This window comes from Calonectris borealis, chromosome 4, assembly GCF_964195595.1.
Source record: "Calonectris borealis chromosome 4, bCalBor7.hap1.2, whole genome shotgun sequence".
NCBI lineage: Eukaryota > Metazoa > Chordata > Aves > Procellariiformes > Procellariidae > Calonectris > Calonectris borealis.
The window spans coordinates 31,842,297-31,866,521 of NC_134315.1; the positions used below are offsets into that span (position 1 = coordinate 31,842,297).

Here is a 24,225-nt window from a genome sequence, read left to right on the forward strand (position 1 = left end):
GCCCTGTTCAAGACTATTCAGAACCTCAACGGGAAGAGGTGGTCTCTGGATCTGACGCCAAAACAACAGGCACTGCGGCTACTCAAACAGGCAGTTGCATCTGAACCAGACAACCAACCCCTGCTGGTATCAGTCACCCCTATACACAAGAAGAAATGTTGGAAGCAAAAGTCAGCTCGTTTAGTAAGGGAAGAAACTCTTCCCCTGCTAAGGGAAGAAATGGATGAAGCAGGCTACTCCGAAGCAGGGCCATCGTGAGAACAGGAAGATGAACAGGCAGAGCCCATAAACGACACAGTAAGCACCCGATCACTATCCCTGAGTGAGCTGCGAGACATTGCTGTTTTATGCCTTGTAATGACACAGCAGGGTTTTATTTTACCTAATAGTTCACAGCTACTGGAGGGAGCTTCTTCCCCCAGCTCTTTAGAGTTTGGCGAGGTTTTTCAGGCCCTTCTCTTTTTTCCTGTTTTTTTTTTTCCCCTACCTGAACCAACCCACCTCAGTCGGGCAGGAGCCACCTCAGGAAGGCACACCCAGACACAGCCGAAAGAATCGGGACCACCCTTCACCACGGCATTGCCTGACAACCTCTGGGGTCCCTTCACCACCAGAGAAGCTCCGGGGCCTCACGGGGTGCTACCAACTGTGTCACCTGCTGGCAAGGCCCAGCTCAAACCGGGCCCAGCCAGTCACAGAAGACCACCGCACAGTTACTGTTCCAGCCTAGCAACACCACCTACCCCCCAAGTAGGCTTTTATTGTGCCAGCTCGGCACTGCTTTTAGGGCCGCAGCACAAAGCCTGCTCTGAGGAAGCAGACGCAGCTACGCCCGTGCCGACTGCAGCCCGCTCCCCTCCACCTTCACACCCCGGAGCCCCGCCCCGCCCCGCCCCGCCCCTACCCGCGCTCCTATCGGCTCGACCCACCCCTCCCTCTCTTCCCCCACCCCTCCTCTCTTCCCCCACCCCGCTCGGCGCGCGGGCGGACGTTAGGGCCGTTACAGGCGTTACGCCCATCTCCTCCAGAAGGGGGCGCTGCGCGGGCTGCTTAGCCTGCAGTCTCGTTGCTGGCGTCACGTGAGCGGAAGCGGCCGTTGTGGGCAGCGCGCAGCGGCGGGGGGCTGCGGCCGGAGTCGCCGCGGCTGGAGGCGCCTGCTTCCCTGTCCCGTCCCGCCTGGCCCTGGCTCCGGCTCCGGGGTGAGAGCAGGGCGGCCCCGGCATCCTCCGTCCCTTCCCCCGTCCCCGGTGTGGGGGCCTGCCGCGCTTTCCTCCGCGGACAGGGCCCCTCTGGTGGCCCCGGGGCGGCTCGGCCGTGTCTGGGCCGCCGGGCTCGGGGTGGAGCCGTGGGACTCGCAGGTGGGAGGCGGTGAAGCTGGTGCCAGACGGGCCTGGGGAGGCCGGCGCTGCTGTAAGTAACTCTTGTGAGTTCTCCTGTTAAATGCTTGGGCTTTTGATTGATTGATTCTCGGGGATGTCACAGTTAGGCTGCGCTCCCATGTTGTGTTTTAACCTGATAGGATGCAGGAACAGCGTATTTTCCTGTTTGCACACTTGGAGAGGCTAAGCAGTGCTCACCAAGTAGCCTTATCAAATTGCTCTGTTGAATCTTTCCCATGTATTTCCTGGACAGGCTGTGTCTGTGATGTGGTGTGTTTGATAGATTTCATGTAGCCGAGGCTTTGTCTCTAACATTACTGGAAAAAAAACGCAGCAATGACTAAAGGGTTTTATTAGAGACTGGCATGGCCTCAGCTCTCTTGAAGCTTTCTCAGGAAGCAGCTTTATCTCCAGCTCCTTGTGCTTAATTCTGTGTTCCTTTGGAACAGCAGGAGTCACGTGTGAAGAACTTAGTGATGTACTTGGTCCTGGCATGTTGTGAAGGTTTTGGTGTCAGAAAGTAAAATCCTAAATCAGGAAGGAAAGGGGGTATTTCTGAAATGCAGCAAGTTGTTGGCACTTTGTGTGTTCATCTTGCACACCTGTTGAAGAGTAACAGGAATGACAACCTGATGCAAATTGGGAAACAAAAGCTGGGCCCAGCATTTGATGAAAGGGGAGGAAAGTTGCAGACAGCAGCCATGGAGTGTTATGTTGCCATAGCGGTGTCATGTAAACAGCATTTCTTTGAGTGCCCTGAGTGCTGTACACTTGACAATACTGATTGCAACCTGATATATTGGCCCTTGTTTTCCCAAAGCCCTTGGGTTACTAATCTTTAAAACTACTAGATTCCCTAAGCTGAGAGATGTGGTGGTGGCCTGCTGAGCTCAGGCACAGTGGGACATAAAAGGCTAAAAGAAAAGTCGGTGCCTTTTCTGTTTCAAGTGCCAAAGGAACCCTTTTGTCTTTGCTATGTATTTGTCAGAGAAAGCAACCAATGCATCTCTAAGCGAAAAATCCAACCTAAAATTTAACTCCACATATTGTTTTGTTGTCTCAGCCTCAGGCAGTGTAGCATGTGATGTATATTAATAATGTTTTAACGTACTGTAGAATTTTAAAGTACAAGTTCAGAGTAATATTGGAGCTTCTGTATTTAAATAAAAGCATTGAAATGTGATGTCTAAGTGTCACTCTTTTTAGTCTACGTAGAATCTCTCTGTAGTGTGAGGAACTGTTCTGAATCAGGTGCATATTACTAATTCCTTAATTTTCTGGAGCTTGGTGGGAGTTTGGTTTTTTCCTTATTTGATTGGTCTCTGCAAGTTTGAGTATTGGGTGGTGTTGTCCCATCCCCCCTGTCCTGGATTTCTAGAATCTGGTGGGGACTAGACCATGCTTTGCTAGGGAACCAGGTGGTTATACTGAAGTCTATCTCGGAAGTCTCTTTCAGAATTTTGTGTCTTCCTTGGGATTTTATTCTTGTTTAGTGCATGGTTAATTTAATGTTGGTCTTATTTTACCTCTGCAAATCCTTCATCATCATAAACGAACATGGTAGAAGTATAAATGCTTTCCTCTGAGCATGTTGCATACTTACTTGAAGGCATGGCCAAAGAAAATGAGAACTCTTGGTGAATGTTTTTAAACAAACCACTTTTTAACGCATCCGACAAATCTGAACAGCTTTCTTTTCTTACAGCCCCTTCTTCTCACCCTTCACTTTCTCCCGCTGCTGGCTGCTGTTACTGCAGAGGTGAATCACTTGAAGGGGAAACCCTGTGAACAGATCCACCCCCCCTCCTCCCCAGTCTCTCTTTACCTCCTTTTCTGCTCCTCTACCTCCCCCAAATTACCTGAAAACTCTATTCTTAATAAGGAGAAAAACTAGAAAGCAAACTTTGGGTGTTGTCAGGAAAGTACTTTTGCTGTTAATGGCAGATGCACCTCATTCATGCAACCTAATGGCCTGATTTGGTATGTGACTACGTCATTGACATTAAACTACATCTGCCAATGTACCTGAAGGTGTAAAGAGCAGTCCCTGATGTCCTTGTACAATTTCCTGTGTTTGCTGTTACAGGCTATGAAAGTGAGTAAGTAATGTCTGTTTACTATCTTTCAGCAGAAGTTTATCTTTTTTAGCATTTGGTTAGAGTATAGGGTTCAAGGTCAGCATTTGACTCCTGGAAGAAATCTCTTGATTTATTACCAAGTGTACATGCTTACTTTCTTTCTCTTTGTGAAATATCCTGTTACTCCCTTGCTAGATAAGAAACTCCATAATTAAAAAACGTGTTCAATTTCTGAGCTCCCGTCCATGCATCCAAGAAAAAGCAGCAAATTTGTCAAACCTAATGGACTTACCTTTGCAAAATTGTGTTGTGGCCTTTTCAGATCTAGATGACCTTGAAGTTGAACTTTCTGCCAGCTACAAAGATGCATCTTTATTCTGCATTACTGTAACAATTGCCAGACCCTCATTTGAGGATAAAGAGGAAGAAGAACAGCCTGTTACATTTAGTAGTATGTGGTAGCTGGCAAGAGCAGTGAAACAAGTCTTTACAAAACAAAGAAACCCAACGCTGTATTTCTAGAGGCTCAGAGGTTTGTTGCCTTAGGTGTGTATCTGTCCTCATAGTTTGTGTTATCCAGGAGCTGTTCTGTTGTAAGGAAGTTTTTATGAAAAAGACTTCAGTATCTAGAAGATAAATCTGACTTAAGAAAAATTTACTGAATTCTATTACATGGGCCCTCTGCAAGGTCTTACGTTTGTATTAATTTAAAAAAAAAAAAAAGTAATGCCTGCTTGCTGGGTAAAGTTAAGTTATAAACACAGTGCCTCTCATATGGTAATAATAAATTTCTAGTAACTCTCCAGGAATTGGCAATGATGAATTTGACAACAGGTCAACAACCACCACAAATGTTTTTTACAGAAGTATCAAACCTGGGAAAACTCTAGTACAGACTGGGTTTTTTTGTTTTGTTGGTTTGGGTTTTTTTTTGCCACCAAATAGAATGTGAGGTACTTTTTCTGCTTTAAGAAAGCTGTTTGAGCAGGATACTTGAGAATGCTTTCATAACATGGGATCAATTACTAATTTAGAATTTCTTTTACGATACCAAGGGAGGAGGGAGTGTGGAAGCGTGCAGGGACACTGATCCTGAATCAGAATGAATTTTCCCTCTACCAGAAGAGAATTAGGATGTGTGTATGGTACACCAAGGCTCAAAAGTAATAATTTGTTAGACTTGAAATTGTGGCATCTGAGTGGTGGATTGAATGACTGCTATGGCATACCGTATCCAGAATATATTCCAGAAATCTTCCTGCAAAGCAGGGAGCCAGAGACACTTTTTCTCCCTCTAAATGGAACATTATTTTCAATTTGGTCTGCCCAACATATAACCTTGATTTGGTGAAAGAGTCCTGAAAATTTAATTGAAGGTTTTAGGTATATTTGAAGGATTCTGGACATTAAGTTTCATTTAAGGTCATCACTGTAGTGACTTTAGTTTCACATTCGCCATCCTGTCAAATTTGGTGGGTTTTTTTTTGTTCACCTGTCTTCATACAGATTTTTATTGGATCCACGGCATTCATACCCATTCTAAAATTCCACTGCTTAATGAGAGAGTCTTTTTTTTCTTGATTCCCATTTAAACTTTTTTGTTAATGCCTCACATTCCACTTTACTACTAAGCAGCTTTTTGTTCTCCATTAAATTAGGCAGAAGGATCATCCTAGTGTTCGTAAATTACAGTTGTCTAACTGAAGTAAGATAGTAAGCTTTATCTTGGACTTTTTCCTAAAGTGGGCTAGTCTTCTACCTAAATCATGCTTGTCTAGATTGTGATTCATTAAGTTAGCTGTACAATTTCATTTCAAAAAACTGTAGTTGCTGTAAGTCAATTACTGGTTCTTTTTTTGTGTGTGTGTGTTAAATGTGCCTGAATGTATTATGACTTCTTAAAATCTTTCAGCTGAGAGAAAATGACTGCAATCAAGCATGCTTTACAGAGGGATATTTTCACTCCCAATGATGAACGCTTGTTGAGCATTGTGAACGTGTGCAAAGCAGGCAAAAAGAAGAGAAACTGTTTTTTGTGTGCCACAGGTACATAGTAATATTACACTGTATTTTGTGTCTTCACCTTTGTTTTTTACTCAGTTGCATTTGTCTTAGCTTTATTTACAATATTTGTTCTTGCCTCGTATAAAACAGGTGCTTTCCGATTCTAATGGAGAAAATCAGTTGTAGCTTATACTTCCATTATTGCTTCTATTAAAAACAAAACAAAACCCTGCACTTTTATTCCCTGACCTCATTGTAATTTGAAATGAAAGAATGAAAATTGTTTGTGTGGGACTGGTGGACTTCTGAAGCAGGCTTTGTATAGTGCTTGAAAAGGGATTTAGTAGGCATTTAGGCTAATCAGCCTAAATAAAATGCAATAAAGTACTGGTTAGAGTCCAAGGCAGAGGGCTCTGGAAAGGCACAGTAACTGAACTGAATTCTAATGTTCCTTTGAGTGTATGTGTATAATATTATGTCTCTTCAAAAAATAAGGTGCTTTGGGTCGATCTGTCAATAGATTAGCTTGCTAGAATTTCTTTTTGACTGAGGAATCTCAGAAAATGTTTTCATTCTGACTATAATCTCCAGTTACCTCTGTGCTTTGTCAGTTATGTGGCCATGGTCTAAGGTCTGCTCTATCAAAGAAATATCTGTAAATTTGGTTCATTACTTCACAAGCTGTATAGAGACGTATATCTGGTTGACTGAGACTTAAACTGAGCTGTGGATATTGTGGATGAAAATGTTTCAAAGGGTCTCTTTTCATCAGATAAATACTATGAAATCTCCCCCACAGATAATTCATTTCAGAAGTTGAAATACAGCAGAAACAGATGTTAAAGTAATTTGTGCATTTTGAAATTACTCTTTTACTTTATTCAACAGTGACAACGGAACGACCAGTGCAAGTAAACGTGGTAAAAGTCAAAAAATCTGACAAGGGAGATTTCTACAAAAGGCAGACTGCATGGGCACTTCGAGATCTCGCTGTTGTTGATGCCAAAGATGCTGTTAAAGTATGTGTAACTTTTTTTCATTTAGTGCTCTGCTTAGAACATCCTTTTGGTTCCAAGTTAGTGTTAACTTCCTTGATACTGACTGCTTTAAAGCTTAGATTGATCACATGTTAATTAGGATGATACATTCCCGTCCTGCTTATGCCTGCATTTTCTTCCAGCCCTTTCAAGAATATAACTCTGGTAAACCGAGTAAGAGGAGTCTAGATATGCTTGAATAGCAATATTATGAATATCTGCCCTGTTTATTGTAGTGATCTCTTAGGGACTGTAGACTGCTTGTGCTAAGGACCAGTACTTTTTTGTTTGTTTCAAGTCTTATGTAAATTTTTACTCCAAGCTTAGTTTCCCCTTAAAAAAATTATTACCATCTTACTAATGACATTGAGCTACATGTAATGTTTTTTTGCTAGTACACTTAAAACATTCTTAATGAGCAGTATATAAGCTTGAAGGTGAGCTCTTATATCTGTTATCCAAATCATGACATTGGCCATTTGTTGGAAAGCGTACAGTCCTGAGGTGGTGTTCTTTTCCATAGAACAAAAAGAGCAACCTATTTTTGACCATTTAAATTAATCTGTTGTCATAAACTAAGATGTACAAACAGGCAGAGGTGAAAATTCTTCATCCCGTGATGTCTGGTTTTCTGTTCTGTTAACTGGTGATTTGGAAGAGTAGTGCAGAAAACTATGAAGTTGAAAATTCTTCAATTTCCCTCTCCCCAAATGTAGGTTAAATATGTTTTGTTATTTCAGTTATCCACATACTTGTAGGCTAGATTTTAGGTTTTCCTTGCTGTTCCTAAATACCATGTTGCAGAATTGCTTCTTTCATTTTAAGGTTCCATTTAAAATTATACCGTCTTTCAGGGCTTTTTCTTGCAAAACAGAATTCGGTTAACTGTTTTCAGAAATGTGCTGTAATGTATATGAGCAACTCTAATAAGCGACTTTGAAATTTTCTTTCAAAAAACAAATGTTGAATGCCAAACTCTTATCATATTAAAAAACATCAGAATTAAAGTTGATAGGTGCATCATGTTTTGGTTTACAAATGTGATCCTTTGCAACTCTTTTGACACAGGCCTTTCCTGCACTAGTTGTCAGACAACTCAAATTTTATGTAATGATACTCTTTGTTTAGAAATGTATGGTAATTATATTTATCAATATAAGCTACGGAAAAAAACAGAACTGCTTTTATTGCGCTGTACAGGAAATACCGTTTCCCATCGTGTGCGGTTTTATATGCAGCCTGCTTCTACAGATAGTAGTGACAATATAAGTAATAAGTAGCAGCAATAATAGTTTTTACAAACTATGTATAAGTAAGAATTTAACATGTATCTGAGGCCATAACTTTTCATCAGAAAGAGGCTGGACCTTGAAAATGCTTGGAATATGATCTTTAAAACAGACTGTTACCAGTTACAGTCCATACTGAGTTCATAAGTGGCTTGTAGAAAGGAAAGTACTTTAATCAAATGTCATCACAACAATGTTCTCATCAGGCAATAAATCCAGTTGAAAATACTTCTGTAGTAGTTTTTTGCTATTAAAATATCAAATGGTCTTTTCTATCCTGTTCAGTGCTATCCAATACTATCATATCTATAAAACATATAAAGTGTATATTATATAATTTTTCCCCCTTGTCTATTCCCCTACGTCTCCTTGAATTGTGTTGTATATGTTATCAGTAATTCCAGCTACCGTTTTTAATTTCAGAAGGCTAACGCAAGGCATTAGTCAGTCTGATGACAGTGTTTCAGGGCAGACAGCGCCGTCAAACGTTTCTTGAAACTCTTACAGATCTCTGTATTATGTGTTAGTGTTGCCTTATCTGGCTTGACAAAATACTGTCTTCATAGCGTGGATTCTGTTTTTTCTCTTTCAATGTTTTAGCACCTTCGTTAAGGTGCATCAGGGTGCCAGAGTTGGTGTATCAGCTTAAGGTTGGCATCTGTGTAATTTCATTTTTATCCTGTCATCTCAATAATTAAATGAGTGAACAATCTCTGCTGCTCAGAGAATCGTTTGACTGTTGAGCCTGTAACATATCTCATCTTTTGCAGGAGAATCCTGAATTTGACTTGCATTTTGACAAAGTGTACAAATGGGTTGCAAGCAGCACAGTGGAAAAGAACACCTTCATTTCATGTATCTGGAAACTCAATCAGAGATATCTTAGAAAGAAAATTGACTTTATTAATGTTAGTTCACAGCTTTTGGAAGGTAAATTTCTACACCTGTATGCTAAATATAAAGTTTAATAATTATTCATGTAGAACAGATACACTAAAAAAAAAAAATCCTAATCCTGACTTTTTTTCCTATTCAACTTTATTCTTTTATATTTTCTAAGTCTTCATATAAACAATGTGACTAGATAACAGATTTTCTGTTAGAGAACTGAGACAAAATACTTCATTAACTAAGTTCTAAATTTTTATAAGCTTATTGTATTTCTAAGACATTCTGTTTCCTGAACAAAATAAAATCTGCCTGCAAGATCTGGTAGGTCTAAATGTGTTAAGAAATCTGCTTTTGTTATGTGAGGTTTCTAGTTTATAAATTGTGAAGCATGTGTTAAATTCTGCTGGACCCTATTACAGTTTACGTGACTGACTGGTTGCTAAGAAGGCTTTGTATCTTGTTCGCTCATGCTGTATTAAATATTTTTACAGTCACATTATCTTTTAATAGTTAAAAATTTTTAGTAGAGCCTATGAGTAAGCACATCTCGCGTTGAGTCGGTCAGAAGTGGTTAAACTGTTGATATTAAATACTAGACTGGCTTGTGCGGAAGAACTTGAATTAGAAATGTAAAACAGGGAGGACAGCATTTCTGTATTTCGGTGTTGACTGAAATTTGTTTTTAACCAACTTCTAACTTTTAAAGTTCATGCAATATTAAAACATTCAAACTTACTGCCACTTAAAAATATACACACTGTTCATGCTTTGTCTAGCTAACATTCTCTGCTTCCTTTCCTCTGCTTTTCCATACCTTTTAATTCTTCAGAACTGCCTAAAGTTGCAGAAGGTGCGTAACACCTTTTTCCTTTATTCTGCTTCGTAAGCAATTTTTCTTAAATAATACGCTTTTTCTTTTTTTTAAATAGTGCTTTGCATAGCTTATCAAGTTGCTAGAGATAAGAGATGTTTCAAATGTCCTAAACGCTTTCTGGCTGGACTGCATTAATGTTCTGTAAATGATTTGTCTGCCTTTGAATGGCTTGTTGAATTAAGCGAGCACTGCTATGAGAAATCATAGTTTTTGAAAACATTGTTATATACTTTTCACTTACCTCAGTACTGATTTTCCTGCTGTGAAAAACTTATCTTAAGCATCAAGATATTTTTTATTTATTCCGTGATGTATTTCTTAATCAACTTTAGTATGTTTCCCTTATGCTCTGTCTATCAAGAGAGACTCTAACTTCTACTGATCTTATGCTAACAAGTCTAGTGTAATACTGCAATATATTTTGATGTCGATCTCAGCGTTGAGAGGTGAATAAACTGATGCAGTACATGCAATAAAGGAAGGTGGCTATTTGTATTTTGGTTATGTTGCATAATTTGGAAAACATCACTGTTGGGAACCACTTCTGGAAATCTTAATGAAGCCCATAGAAGACTGAGACTTGAAGAAAGTGTGCGTAGGTCAGCAGGTGCTTGTTATGAAAGTAGTTTAATGGATTCATTTACTTAAAGATAGTTGAACATATTTAAGTACTCTTAAAATGATTGTGCCTTTCTGCACTTGATAATGTGTTTTATTTCCCTTCTCTACGTAAGAATCCGTTCCAAGTGGAGAGAATCAAAGTGTAGCAGGAGGTGATGAAGAGGCTGTGGATGAATACCAGGAGTTAAATGCAAGAGAGGAACAGGATATTGAAATAATGATGGAAGGGTGTGAATATGCTATTTCTAATGCTGAAGCGTTTGCAGAGAAGTTGTCGCGAGAGCTACAAGTGCTAGATGGGGTAAACATTTCTTCTAATGTACAGTGTGTTAGCATGTTGAACTGTTTTCATTGATACTGACTACGTAGTGTTCTTTGAAAAGGTAGCTAACATGTTCTGCTGCGTATTTAAATATAAATGTATATCTGCTCCTAAGCACAGCTACATCCTGTTTATTATCAGATTTTGAAGATCTTCAGCTTTGTTCTTTACTTTCCAGACCTTCTGGGGTGAGTCGCAGGCTTTCAAATGAGGAGTTGAGAAGAAAAAAGGGAGGCAGAATCATATGCAGAATCATATGCCTTTCTTGAAGGCAGGGGTGCAAGGAGAGAGAGAATAGATGTTCATGTCCATGGATGTGAACTCTTATGTCTAAAATACTACTCTCAGTGTAATTAGGAAACTGGCTTAGCCTAATAATGTTGCAGTGTTCGTCTGTCTGTAACAGTACCAGATTGTTTGCTGTGTTGCTTTTTAAACAACCCAACATTCTAGAGATCGCTTAGAAAGCTTAAGGAGATACAGGGGATACAGTCTTGAGTCAACAACCTCCTCAAATTGTCAAGTTGTATGTTTCTCTTATATTTTGGAAATGGCTGTTATCATAGAGATAGCTGATCTTGCAATAGAAAATGTGACCTTATCATCTAAGCTGTTTTTCTGGAACTAAAAATGTTCCAGTATAGTAGGGATTACTGTTTGGTTTTTATTTTGTGCAGATCAATACTTCAATTCTAAGAACTTGAGCAAAGTTTTGGTTTTATATCTTTTTTTTTTTTTTTTTTTGTTATGAAATAAAGAAATGTCATAGACTGAGGGACTGCTGTGTTCAATAAGACTTTAAATGAGAAGTACTACAAGCTTATATTGTTTTGTTGCTTTCATCAAGAGTTTTGGAAAGTGTTTATTTGACAGTGATAGAGACAGAAGGAGATACCAGAGTGATTTTTGAGATATAAAAATGTCTCTTAAAATGTTGTGGCTTAATTTTCTGTATAGGCAAATATCCAGTCAATTATGGCCTCGGAGAAACAGGTGAATATCTTGATGAAGTTGCTGGATGAAGCTCTAAAGGAAGTTGACCAAATTGAGCTAAAGCTGAGCAGTTATGAAGAAATGCTTCAGAGTGTAAAAGAGCAAATGGATCAAATTTCAGAAAGCAACCACCTAATCCATCTCAGCAATACAAATAATGTGAAACTACTGTCAGAGATAGAGTTCTTAGTGGTAAGCATTTTTATTGTGTTTACTATGGTTGTTCACATCAGATATAAAATTCTTTTAGGTTGCTACCCTCTTTAGCAACCATATAGGAGGTTCATTTAAAATAATGAGTTTATTTTTCTGTTTTATTATTGCACTAATTTCAGTAAGTTTCTATAATGATGGAATTGTATTTATCATTCTTGGTTCAGCAGCATAGCAAACCAACCTCCTTCTGACTTATGGACAGTACTATCCATTATTTTGTAGAATCACATGGATTTGGCTAAAGGTCATATAAAGGCCCTTCAGGAGGGAGATCTGACATCTTCTCGAGGCATTGAGGCCTGCACTAATGCAGCAGATGCCCTTCTGCAGTGTATGAATGTAGCTCTTCGTCCAGGTAATGTTTTTGTTAGACTACAGTCTAACATACAAAATTTATTATGGTAGTGCCTTTATTGCATAGAATCACAGAATCATAGAATCATTAAGGTTGGAAAAGACCTCTAAGATCATCGAGTCCAACCGTCAACCCAACACCACCATGCCCACTACACCATGTCCCTAAGCGCCTCATCTACACGTCTTTTAAATACTTCCAGGGATGGTGACTCAACCACTTCCCTGGGCAGCCTGTTCCAAGGCCTGACTGTGCCTTTCCAACTAGTCTTAGATTTTGTTTCTGTAGATTGAGGGTATTGTGACCTCTGGTCCTTTTGGTTCCCACATGCAATATATTGCTATATATCTTGTACTCTGTTAAGTTCTTTTTATTTTTAGGACATGATATGCTTCATGCAGTGAAACAGCAACAGCAGCGTTTTAGTGACTTGCGTGAGCAATTTGCACGGAGACTTGCCAGTCATTTGAACAGCGTATTTGTCCAGCAGGTATTATTTCTTACTATTTTATATGAAGTTTTTGGTCACAAACTTTTCCTGAGATGAAAAACAATCAACCTAAAATTGGACGCGTTCTGTGATGTAATCAGTAAGTGAATGGACTGCTAGAGGTACTTCAGGCAGAGATATTACTAAGCATACGAAAGTAGTTGCCTACAGAAGTCTCTTATATTAAAAAAAAAAAAAACCAAAATCAAAACACCTCTCTTTAAACACCTCTCTTTAGTGGGTTTGCTATGTGAATTAAACATATTGTGTGATATATGAGGATTTATTTTAATTGTAAGGCTTGGTTAATTGAGGAGAAAAAGCATTGACTTTTTTTGTTTAAGGGTGTCAGAGGCTGAGAACATTGGAGTTCTTGCTGTCTGAACTTCAAGGGCCATAAAAAAAAAAAACAATCATGTAAAGTAAAATGTCTAAACCTTGATTTTTGAGCCTTAACTTGAAATATTTAGAAGTCAGTGTCCCAAGACTTGTTTCCTAAAGGCTGGATGTCTTTTTTAGCATCAGTTTTTTAATTTCTGTATTTTTTTTTATCTCCAATTAGTTTACTCAGACCCTCCTTCAACTCTATAACAGGTCCTACTATCTTTCAGTTCCAGTGAGTATATTGGGTTTGATACAAGCTTTTCTAACTAATTTTTTTGAGCTTGACTTATCTAACTAGCAGCTGCATTTTTGGCTTTACAAAAAGAAATTTATTCTTACCAATTGCAGAGCATCAGACTTACGCCCCTTTTCACTTCCATTATTTTTATCAGCCCTCAAACTTTGTTTATCTGTTTATGAGATAACATTCCTCAGATCTGATCTCCAGAAATTGCTAAGAGACGGATTGAGATGTATGGAGGAAGAATATTTTCAGGAAATTGTAGTATTTGTACAACTGTACAGATACTGCAATTGTGTGAAATTGTAATATTTGTAAATAAAAAATAATTCAGTTTTTATACATATTAGCACAATCAAAGTTTTAGAAGTTTTCGGTTTTATGTATCAGACTGTGTGCAGAAAATGGAATAGACTTATGCTGGATAATTGTATATCAAATTGCATTTGAGAGTACAAACCTGGCTTCTGATGGCAAAGATAAGTGCTTCCTATATTTTCTTCACTTTGCAGAAGAATTCCAGTTCTACGGCATGTTAAATTTTTTGCCTTTAGTTTTTGTTCTTAAGAAGGTACGTTTCTCCTGTTACTTTTCATATTTTGAAGAACTGAGCACAGAATATGTGTCCTGGCCTCTGAATGAGCAAGTAGAAGCTATGTTGTGTAAGTCCTGTGTAAAAGCATTCACAAAGTTTGAATATTGGACTTGCGTATGAAAGTGGCTGTTTAACAGAATGTCTTTTCTGATGTTCTGTTCTGGGGATTTTATTTTTAAAAATGGTAAGAGATTATTATTACTATGTAATACTACGTGTATTAGATGAAATACTTCTAAAGAGACTTTTCAGTGCTATTGAGAATGCTATTACCAATTTGCAATTTTTTTTTTTTTTTTTTTTTTAAATTCTGGTACTAATAGTGGCCTCACGTTGTCTTTCATATAAACTTGCCCTCTGAAAAGTTTTGGCCTGCTGTTAGCTGTGAGGTATTAATCAGCAGATAAAAAATATGACCTCGCTGTGAGGTTAAGCAGGAACAGTTCATTAACTACAAGAGATGAGTCTCTGCAAAGCTTTTTTTCTTTTTGCAAAAGAAAAAAAAAATTGTGTACTTCATTTTGAGGTACGGATTGAAGTGTTGGAGGTATAACAGATTTTTGTGTTATCTTACTAAAATGACCTTGTTCTGTTAGTCTGGTGAATAAAATATAGCAATTTCTCAGTCCCATGTTTTTGAAAAGTCTGGAATACTCTTACCTTTAACATCTGAAGAGTTGCATTATTTGTTTAGAATGTTTCTTTCAAAAAAATAAAGCACTTCAGAAAAAACTAAAGCAGATAAAGATTTCTAAAATGGCAAGTGAAAACATGATAATGTCTAGGCAGCTGCTAATACAAGCAAGACATACTCCAGTTTGGAACTCATTAGATGGAAAACCAAAGTTGCATTGAAATTTCGGCCTAAATATATTACCTTAGAAGTATGGAATTGTTCTCTTTTTTTTAAAGCAAACAAACCCAATGCTGTGATTCAAACTACTGTTGTAAGATACTAAGGTGCTTCATCTCCTTTAGGTAAAAATGAGAATAAATCTTAAAAGCTTTAAACAGAAATGTAACTTTGGATTGCCGTTCACTGTAGTGTTAAAAACTGTTTGCAGTAACTGTTACTAACAGTTAATGTAGTTGTCTTTATTGTGTCCTAATAATATTTGATTAACCTTACTGTGTGTCTATAACATTAAAGATTTTTTTTTTTAACAACCAGGTTCAGCATTCAATTAAAAGGCAACTCTGGGCTTTCTGCCTTTGAAATACGAAATAGTTTGAAGCTTTGAAACTATGAAATAGCTGAATAACAGACTTGCAGTATCATTTGGTAACAGTTAGTAGAAATGTATGTGTAGAGAGAGGAAGCCTGTTAATTAGATGGAGAAGGTACACCTAGAAGCTCCATAATGTTTCGGAGCAGACTTGAACAGGACATAATTTAGGACAACCAGAATGATTAGTCCTGGCTTGGAGAGAGACATTTGTCTTGGAAGGGCATTTGTCACCTAGCTTTATGAAGAATGCAACTACTAAGCAAAAATAAGAAGTTGTATGTAATAAAGGGATATGAATAAAATCGTTAGATGAAAGAAGCAATAAAAATTCGGATAGCTGAGTATTTCCTAGCAGTAATATGAACTAGCCTTTGGACTGACTTAGTTGAAGAAAGCGGTGAAAGCCGCCAGGTAAATTATCTTAAACTATAATGAACTTGAACATTAAAATGCATGCTGTAGGAATGTTGCACACCAGGGGATAGGAGAGAGGACCACAAATGGTTTTCTGTACCTAGTTTTTATAAAAGTGTATCAAAGACCTGTTGAAAATATTTGCTATATGCAAGAAGTACATGCAGTATTGAGTATGACCTCAGTAATCACATCAGCAGCTGTGTGGCTAATGCTGGCTGGATTCCAATTCCAAACTGTTGCAATAATTACACTTTACAAAGTTAGCTTGTTGTTGGAGTCAGATACAAGATTGTTTTTAGAAGGGAGATTAACAGTGTGACCCTTCCCCATTGTCTGTGAGAATAAATGAATGAAGTTGTCTAGGACTTGTTTCTTTGGGTCCATTTGTGTCTCAGTTTATGTAGTTAAGAGAACAGGACTTAAAGTAAGTGCATGTTCATGTTGGATACAAAAAAGTAGTCCAGCTTTACTGAGAAACTGGCATGTTCGCATTGCATTACTTAGTAAAGGTTAGTCTTTTACAAATAATATCAAGACTCATACCTTCATTTTTTTAAAACAAAATTCTGTGAATGTATTGTGGAAGCTTTTAGGGCTTTTTTATCCAAAGACTTGAACTGATTAGTACCCAATACAATAGAGAAGGGTGAGCTAAAGTTGCTTTAGTTTTGACTCTGTGATTCAAACTGGCTTCTGTTCCAACTTAAAGACATGCAAAGGCAGTTTTTAATCTGTATAGTTTGTATTCTGCTAACTTGTCACATGCAAGACAGAACTGTCCAGGAATGCTTCCTCTGTCAGGGACTGCCATTGACTGACCTGCATAAACCACCCTCATGTTATGCTACAGGAATTGGAGACCAATTAGGACAATCTTTTTATGCTGCCATGGCATAAACTATACTTAAGATCCAGTTCTATGGCTGTATTTATTGCAAGACTAGTAAAAAAGACTTTACAGAAAATATTAAAGCCATTTTGAAATTAAGTTCCATCCTTCCCTTCGTTAACCCGGGGCTAATGGTTGTATGTTCTGCTCCATGGCTGAACTGTGGTCTTACCTTGCTTGCTTCCTGAATTGCCCAGGAAGCTTGCGAGTTCAAGCAAGTGAAAGCTTAAAGCTAACTCACATGTTGTTCAAGCAATGTGATGTGATCTTCACTTAAAGGATAGTGTGTTTTTCAGGAAATAAGCCACAGAAAGGGAGGAGCGTGAAGTTAGTAGCTTGCTGTTAAATGGGTTGGTTTATGCTGCATGTTTTAACTGTTTAAGTCTAGTAAATATTTACTGAAAGTGTATGTGTGTCTGCATTTGTGTAGAGGGAGAGAGAACGTGTATGAACTGATATTTTTAAGACTTGACCAAGACTTGGCCAAAGTGGACTAAATTGGGTTGAATTGGAGCAGATTTTCAGAGGCATAGCATAAAGCTCATCATTAACACCTGAGCCATTGACTGGGGACTTGAAATGTCTTATGGTATATGAGAACATCTTTAAAAAGAAGCAGCAATGGATTTTTTTGTTTGTTTGTTTAGAGAAATAATGTCATAACCTCTTAGAATTTTTCAGAAACAGTTGAATACTTGTCATTAAATCTTCACTCAGGTGTACCTTGCATCTCTTGCGAAAAATGCCAGATTGACTCACCCTGAAGGCAAAGTGGTAAACAGCAAGAGCCTTACAATGAACAAGCTTACTAAGATGCATTACCTGCCACAACTGTAATATCTGTTATCCATATATCCGTATTATGTTAGGCATCTTTTCAGTCTGCATCTCTAGACTTTGTTTCTATGCAAGATATTTTGATGCTTTTCTGTTTGTCTGAATGGGATGTTGTCTTAATTTTAAGTTTTTCAGGAAACTTCTAGCACATATGTATAGTGCTTCCAGATTTACTTTAATACTTTCTCTTATCAAGGGTCACGATCAGAGTTCTACTCTTGCCCAGCACTCTGTTGAATTGACGTTACCCAATCACCATCCATTTCACAGAGATTTACTTCGATATGCTAAACTGATGGAGTGGCTCAAGAACACAGATTATGGAAAATATGAAGGGCTAACAAAGGTATGTGAAGTGCTCAAATGATGCTAGAGAATGAACACAATATACTATTTTTGAGAGTCAAAAGAATTGCCTGTGTGTATGTGCATGTCCTTTTAATATTCCTTTATATTAAATTTAATTCACTGCTCCTCTTTTCTTGTACTTCTTTGGAATAGGAAACTTCATTTTTTGGCATTTGTTGTATCCTTTTTTGTTTTTTTTTTTTTTCCCCTCAAAGATTCTATGTCTCTGTTCTAAAGTATCATAAGATATTAATCTTAATATTTATGTAAAACAAGTTTGCCATTTTACAGTCTAGTAAGAAAAATAATTATGCTATTTTCATGTTGATGTGCTTATTGCCTATGTGACAGCTTTATTTCAACAGACCTTCATTTCACTTGGGAATATCACAAACTTAAGAGGTCTCTTGTAAAGTAGATTAAATTGAAATATTTTGGCTTTGTATATATGTAACTTTTAACTACCTTGTTTAAAACTGACATGCAGTGAAAAAAATTACTACAGAAGTATAGAAAATGTTTAGATAGAAGTCAAGGGAAAGTTAATCCTTATAGAACAAGTCGTCTTTTATTAAAGTACTGTCATTCTTAAAAACTCAACCGTGGAAGATTTAAATTAGACTCTTAAAATGGCTTTGAAATAGTTGTTCTTTTGCCTTCAGCGTAAGGCAGATGGTCAATGAATGGTTGACATCTTTGTGATCTTCTAATAAAAAATTGAGAGGCTTACATATTTATGTGTGTGCTAAGTAACGAAATTTTGAACACAGGAGAAAATTCTTGGGTGATCTTTGTTGATAAATAAAACATTATTCTAGCCTTTGTACCAAAAATCTAAACAAACCAGATAATCTTCAAACTTATTTCAGTTGTTGTGCCTCTTGTCTTTTTAAAATTTGAGCTTATTTTTGGCAGTGTTGCAAACATTATTTTGGGATTGATTGAATCCTGTAGTAAGTAGGCACACAGAGTTTGTGCCTCCCAAAGTTTTCTGGTCTTTTGTTTTCCTTGTGAGAATAGTAATAAAGGAGGTCACGTACTCAGGAAGATGTGTAGGAATGGCATCCTATTTGCTTTTTTTGGGGCATAGTAAAAGTCATTCCCCAAAGTCATAGTAAAAGAGGCTGTAGAGAATGGTGCTGAGTTTTCTCCGTGCTACCCTTGAATTGAATTCTGTGATGCTCTACCACTAGTAATCCTATTTGTATGTACCACATTGCATATCTTTTCTTAAGGAGGAGAAGTAGCAATTTCTGATGCTCAGTGAACTTCCTAGGAAAATAAATATAACCTGCTTAAATATAATGAATATATTTTTGTGCATGCTACATAAATATATATACATACACACACATATATAGTCCAAACCAGTTTGTTATTTAGTAGAACTTACACACTTGCTGGTTTTTAAGATCTATTTAACTGTAATAGAACAAAGTCAATATGTATACCTGTTAACTAACTCTACATTTTTCTTTCAAGAATTATATGGATTATTTATCACGACTATATGAAAGGGAAATAAAAGATTTCTTTGAAGTTGCCAAGATCAAGATGACGGGCACAACCAGAGAAGGAAAAAAGTTTGGTAAGCTTCCAGGAGGCACATATCTTGCTTTGAATCTTATTATTTGCTTATATAATACTCATTACACCACCTACAGCCAATTTTATAATGGTGTAGAATTGTTTACTTTTGGCAAGGTGGAAGAAGTTGGGTGAAAAATATGATTGGTAAAACTTCTGACTTCCACAAGGCCAAAGTATCACAACTGAAATCTTGTGAAATTGGTCAAAATAGAAGGATAAAATATGGTATTTCTCAGATTTTCAAATCTACACTCAGTTTTTAACAAACTACTGACCATATTTTATTACTTGAACTATCACACTTCCTTACTGGAACAAATTTGGAAAATAAACTTTTGTAATTAAAGAAAGCTTGGGCAGCATGTGTGTGTGTTTCTTCTGCTATTACTTCTGCTTTTAGTAAGTTTTGGGTGCATTTTGAAGAAGCTAATTTTAATGCTAATTCTGCCTAAGGAAACTTGGGTATTTCATTGTGTTTTCAGTGGGATTCACCTATGTAGTCTGAGACTAGAAATCATACTTTGTTAACTTGTAGGTCTTTCTGTTTAAGGGAGTATGTATTCCTGCTAGGATTAAATAATCTAGTGTGAGTATGAAAGTGAAGCTTTTAAAAAAATAACCTGAATACTTAGAAAGCAATAGTGATATAGGTGTATTTATATATTGGCTATTCTATATTTTAAACTGTTTCAAAACTTGTTTAAAATATTTATATTTGCCACAGTTCACCAGTTTCCAAATTCTAAATTCAGAAATGATGTGCAGCTTTAACTAGTAAGTTCTGTCAAGCCTATTTTGGGTCCTGAACTTGTGCTTTGAAGTTTGATGGTAGAGAACAGAAAAAAGTAATGAAAGGAAGAAAGCAGGAGAGTGGTGAGGCTTGACTGAGGGAGGGGGAATCTGGAAAGATAAGTCTTGGCAAGCTGTTGGACATGGAGAGCAAGTGGTGCCATAATGTGTCGTTGTCAGAAGAGTTAAATTCATAAATCTTGAAAAGCTTATTGCAAGAACTAAACACTTTATGCTATTACAAATTGATTTCTAAAACATTCTAAACACGTTATCCTGGCACTTTTGTGATTTGCATTTGTGAGGAGACAGTTTTTGTAGCTATTTCCTAACTTCTGTAAATGTTTTGGAGTGATCAGGCATTTTGGAGAAAGAGGTCCTTCAATTCACCAGCATGAGACCATTTTGAGAAGGCTTTTGTTGTGTATTTGTGCAAACTTCAAGCATGTTTGAACTTTGTACAGAATATTCAAGGAGGAGAATAGCAAAGGGTTTTTTTTAACCAGTTCTCTTGTTTTGATTTCTTTTGTAATATTACATTTTCACAATCATACAAAAAGAGTATGTTTATGTTTGAGTCTTGCTGGTGACTGACTGACATGCAAAACTTGACCCAAGTGCCCAGTCCTCTGAAAATTGGTAAGAACCAGTCACAAAGCCAAAACTGGAACCTGTATCCAGTGGGGACTCTCCTAGAATTCTTAATGTTATGAATGGTAATTAAGCCATTAAGTAATGGTTATCAGTGGCCACATATTTGAGGCCACAAGCGAATTTGACCATGAATTGGATCAAAAAAGCTTCAGTCCTCAGTACTAATCTTATAAAGAAGGAAAGCAAATTACTTATGTTTAAAAAGCTGTTCCTTATCCAAATATGATTTCATTTCACCATTTAAATGTGAAGTTATGTATTTATTTTGTATCAGCTTATAACAGTGTGTAATTTCAAAGGTTTCTATGTTGAAGATAGTGGTTGTACTATTACTAGTTGCACATTAATTTAAAATACATCACTTCGTAATAGTAAACTTAGTTAAGGAATAGTTTAGGTGCATAATGCTCCGGTTGTACTCGGACACTAAAGATGACCTGTTTCCAAGCTGTGTTGGTGTGTGTTCTTGCCTTTTTTTTGTGCTTTGGGAATAGCACTGCTATTTGAATGCCTCAAACGCAGAGGGGATGCTGGGAGAATTCTGGCATTCTGTGCTAGTGCAAGGTTCTTTGTCTGCATTTTTATGGCAAAAAAAAAAATCTGGGTCGTGAGCATTCACACTTGTCTTATTAGTCTTTTTTTTTTCTTTTTTTTTTTCCTTTTTTTTCTGATTAAGCCAAGACTTTGATACTTAAATACCATAAAATCAATGTGGGAAAGAGTGCAACTACTGTCATATGTTTATATGATGTGGCTTCTCAAAAGCCACTATGGCTCCCAGATTGTCCAGGGCCTGATCTTTGCCTGTAGTTCTTCGCATTCTGTAATATAGTCCCGTGCGTTTGGAAATTGAGGATAATGAAGAAGTGGGACCAATGTGTGACAGATGCATATACCAAATATATCAGGCCTAAACCTTTTTATTCAAAAACTGCCAAAATCCCCAAGATCTAAAAACTAGGCTGGAATTAAATTTGAGTTTGACATTATAAATGTCAGTAGTATTGCCTACTTGAGAACATCTGGTATTTAAGACATGTTTGTGGCATTTAGAAGTATTTACTCATTCTATTACAGTAGGTTCTGCTTGCCTGCTCCATTTTGGGGGGCTTGTAGCATCCATCCTCATCAAGATCTTAATACCACATACTGCTTTTAGTGTATGTATGCAAATGCCTTTTACTGGTTAGGGATTCTCTATTTACTACAAATGCCCACTTACTCTAAATTTCATATTGAAGTCCACTTGAGTAAGCTGTTTTATTCTGCAAAAACCAGGAAAAATAAAAAAACACCTCGTAAATTTTTTTACTATATATTTATTGTTTTCATCCTCTCCGAATTTGCAGTCATCAATTTTTGGTGCAGCATGAATACAAAAGATGTATTCTCTATGTAAACGTCCTGATTTGCGAACAACAGAAGAGGTTAGCCAGTCTTACTGTCGATATGAATGATTTTGCAGTATTGGTGTGTGTTTTTTAAATTGAAGAGGTGGACAATATCTCTGACTCAGTACAAAATTACATAAATACATTTTAATTTCTTCACATCTATTATTGATATGATGATTGATCTTGGAAACTGAGTCTTTTGCAATATTAACTCTGACAAATATAACCCTAATTTAATGGACTTCTCAATTTGGAAGAACTTAAATACATGTTACCAAAAATGTTCTTTGAACACACTGTATAAGAAAAAGTAAAGTTTAATACCTAGAAACTTACTCTGTTTTCCATGTAGCTTAGATACTGAATTTCTAGAATAGTACCTCTCCAACTAAATGTGTTTGCAATGTAGTTACTTGCTGCTTATAGTTCTCCGCATGTTTCTTTCCAGTTAGAGCTTAACTTGCATCTTGTGCATGGTTTGTGCAAACTGCATTTTAACTTGTCTTTGTCTTTGATGCTTGCAACCTAATCCATCCCAGCTACACTGCCTCGAAAAGAAAGTGCTGTCAAACAGGAAACTGAGAGTGAGTATAACTAGTTGCATTAGTTGGTATTGTCAATGCATGTGTGTCAATGTAAAGATGTAGTGCTGCATCATGGAAAAATGACCTAACACTGAAGCACTCTGTTCAGAATGAAATAAGCATTAGCAGAATCATTGTTTTTGCAAGGCGAAAATGAAGCACGGCTAAAATGGCCCAACATAGAAGTTGAGAAGGTTTGCAGGTAAAGGCAACATCTTTTGGTTTTCCCATGCTACTAGTTGATCTAAAAAAATATGTTTGTGCCTGAGAGCTTGTCGTAGATTTCCAACTCTTCCAGTAGGTTGAGGTAAAAACTTTTATTAGATCTATAGACTTTGTCTTGTTTGTGTCCCTAGATTAGATACCGACATAGCAGTTAAATGAAACTTGTAGGATTGCTTTTAAGTTTCTTTGTGGTTGAGATGTGAGAAGTTTACGTGGGGGTCAAATATTGACGATTTCTTGGTCTTTTTTGTTAACTAGCTTTCTCCACCATGTCGCAACATTTCTGAAAATTTTGGAAAAAATGAAAGTAAAAAGATATGCTCCTCACTGAGGAGAAGGCCCCACAATATCAGGAAGAAATGTCTGAATGTTAATTATGATCAAAAGGAGAGGGGACCATTAGTAGTAGAGTTACTATGGGATTGTAGATCCAGCAAAATAGCTGGAGCAAACCATGTAGACAAAAGGATGTTAACAGCAGAAAGATCAAGTTCCAGATGAAAAAGTGCCTGTGTGTTTATAAAGCTTTTTAATTTTTTTCCCTCTTGTCGATTAATTCTTCTGCTTGTGGCAGCCTTTGCCCGAAGTACATTCACAAAGATCATAACTGGTCTTTGCTTCCAAGCTTTCAAGGAGAATATCTATGCCAGTGTTCCTATATTTCACGGTTTTGTTCCTTTTATACCTTTTTCCATACTTTACAATGAGGGCTACATTGTACTTTGAAACCTGCTGAAGTATTTCAGTTACCTTGTAATGAGAAAAAAATGTGTTCATAGCAAAAGCATTTGCAGCTTAGACAAAAATTGAGTTGTTTGATTTTAATGTAGGACTACTAGCAACTCTTGATCTCATACGTTCTGTAATGAACCTGTTCTTCTTAAGTATTTTATTCTGCCTTTGCTTCCCTCCTTCATAGTGTCTTTATTTCACAGGTCTTCATGGAAGCTCTGGAAAATTGACTGGGTCTACTTCTAGCCTAAATAAACTCTCTGTTCAGAGTTCGGGAAACCGTAGGTCTCAGTCATCCTCACTGTTGGATATGGGAAACATGTCTGCCTCTGACCTTGATGTGGCCGATAGAACAAAATTTGATAAGGTAAAGCCAAAATGTTGCATAGGATTCCTGCTTAGTTTTATTTAGAGGCGTCTTGCATATCCTTCTTGTATAGTTTAAAGATCTGTGCTGTTTAAATCTTAAAACATGCAGATTTCAAATTCTGTATGCACCACACATCTAATAAAGGCCGTTTCTAAGAAATATGTAGATCAGAGTGTTATTCTCTGATTGTAAGATTCCATTTAGTTCCTTTGTATGCTTAGTGTGATCTGTAAACAAATATCAAGCATAAAAAATGGTCTATTAAGTTTAAGCCCAATATGCATGTTTAAGCAAATAGGAATTGAACTGATGGATTCTTCAACTGATTTTTTTTCTTCCTCAATGCAAATGTTCATGTGTTCTGTTTCATTTTGCCAGCAAAAGTGAAAGATACGAAA

General features: G+C 37.2%; 1 protein-coding gene across 12 annotated transcripts in view; it reads left to right on the forward strand.

The window, feature by feature from the left end:
- The first annotated feature begins 1,085 nt into the window (after window positions 1–1,085).
- The window catches only part of EXOC1 (exocyst complex component 1), a 34,887-nt gene continuing 11,747 nt past the window's right edge, over window positions 1,086–24,225 (forward strand). For 2 of the 12 annotated variants that reach the window (XM_075149129.1, XM_075149139.1), the window contains exons 1-13: window positions 1,086–1,410; window positions 5,370–5,503; window positions 6,350–6,480; window positions 8,558–8,717; window positions 10,287–10,474; window positions 11,453–11,680; window positions 11,927–12,059; window positions 12,440–12,549; window positions 13,112–13,165; window positions 17,338–17,487; window positions 18,972–19,077; window positions 22,456–22,500; window positions 23,661–23,824. In XM_075149129.1, the coding sequence (XP_075005230.1) occupies window positions 5,380–5,503; window positions 6,350–6,480; window positions 8,558–8,717; window positions 10,287–10,474; window positions 11,453–11,680; window positions 11,927–12,059; window positions 12,440–12,549; window positions 13,112–13,165; window positions 17,338–17,487; window positions 18,972–19,077; window positions 22,456–22,500; window positions 23,661–23,824 (1,593 nt within the window). In that variant the 5' untranslated portion in view covers window positions 1,086–1,410; window positions 5,370–5,379. Of the gene's footprint in view, window positions 1,424–3,779; window positions 4,004–5,369; window positions 5,504–6,349; window positions 6,481–8,557; window positions 8,718–10,286; window positions 10,475–11,452; window positions 11,681–11,926; window positions 12,060–12,439; window positions 12,550–13,111; window positions 13,166–17,337; window positions 17,488–18,971; window positions 19,078–22,455; window positions 22,501–23,660; window positions 23,825–24,225 lie in introns of those variants that run through there. The other 10 variants (XM_075149132.1, XM_075149140.1, XM_075149130.1 and 7 more) reach the window with 9 other exon arrangements.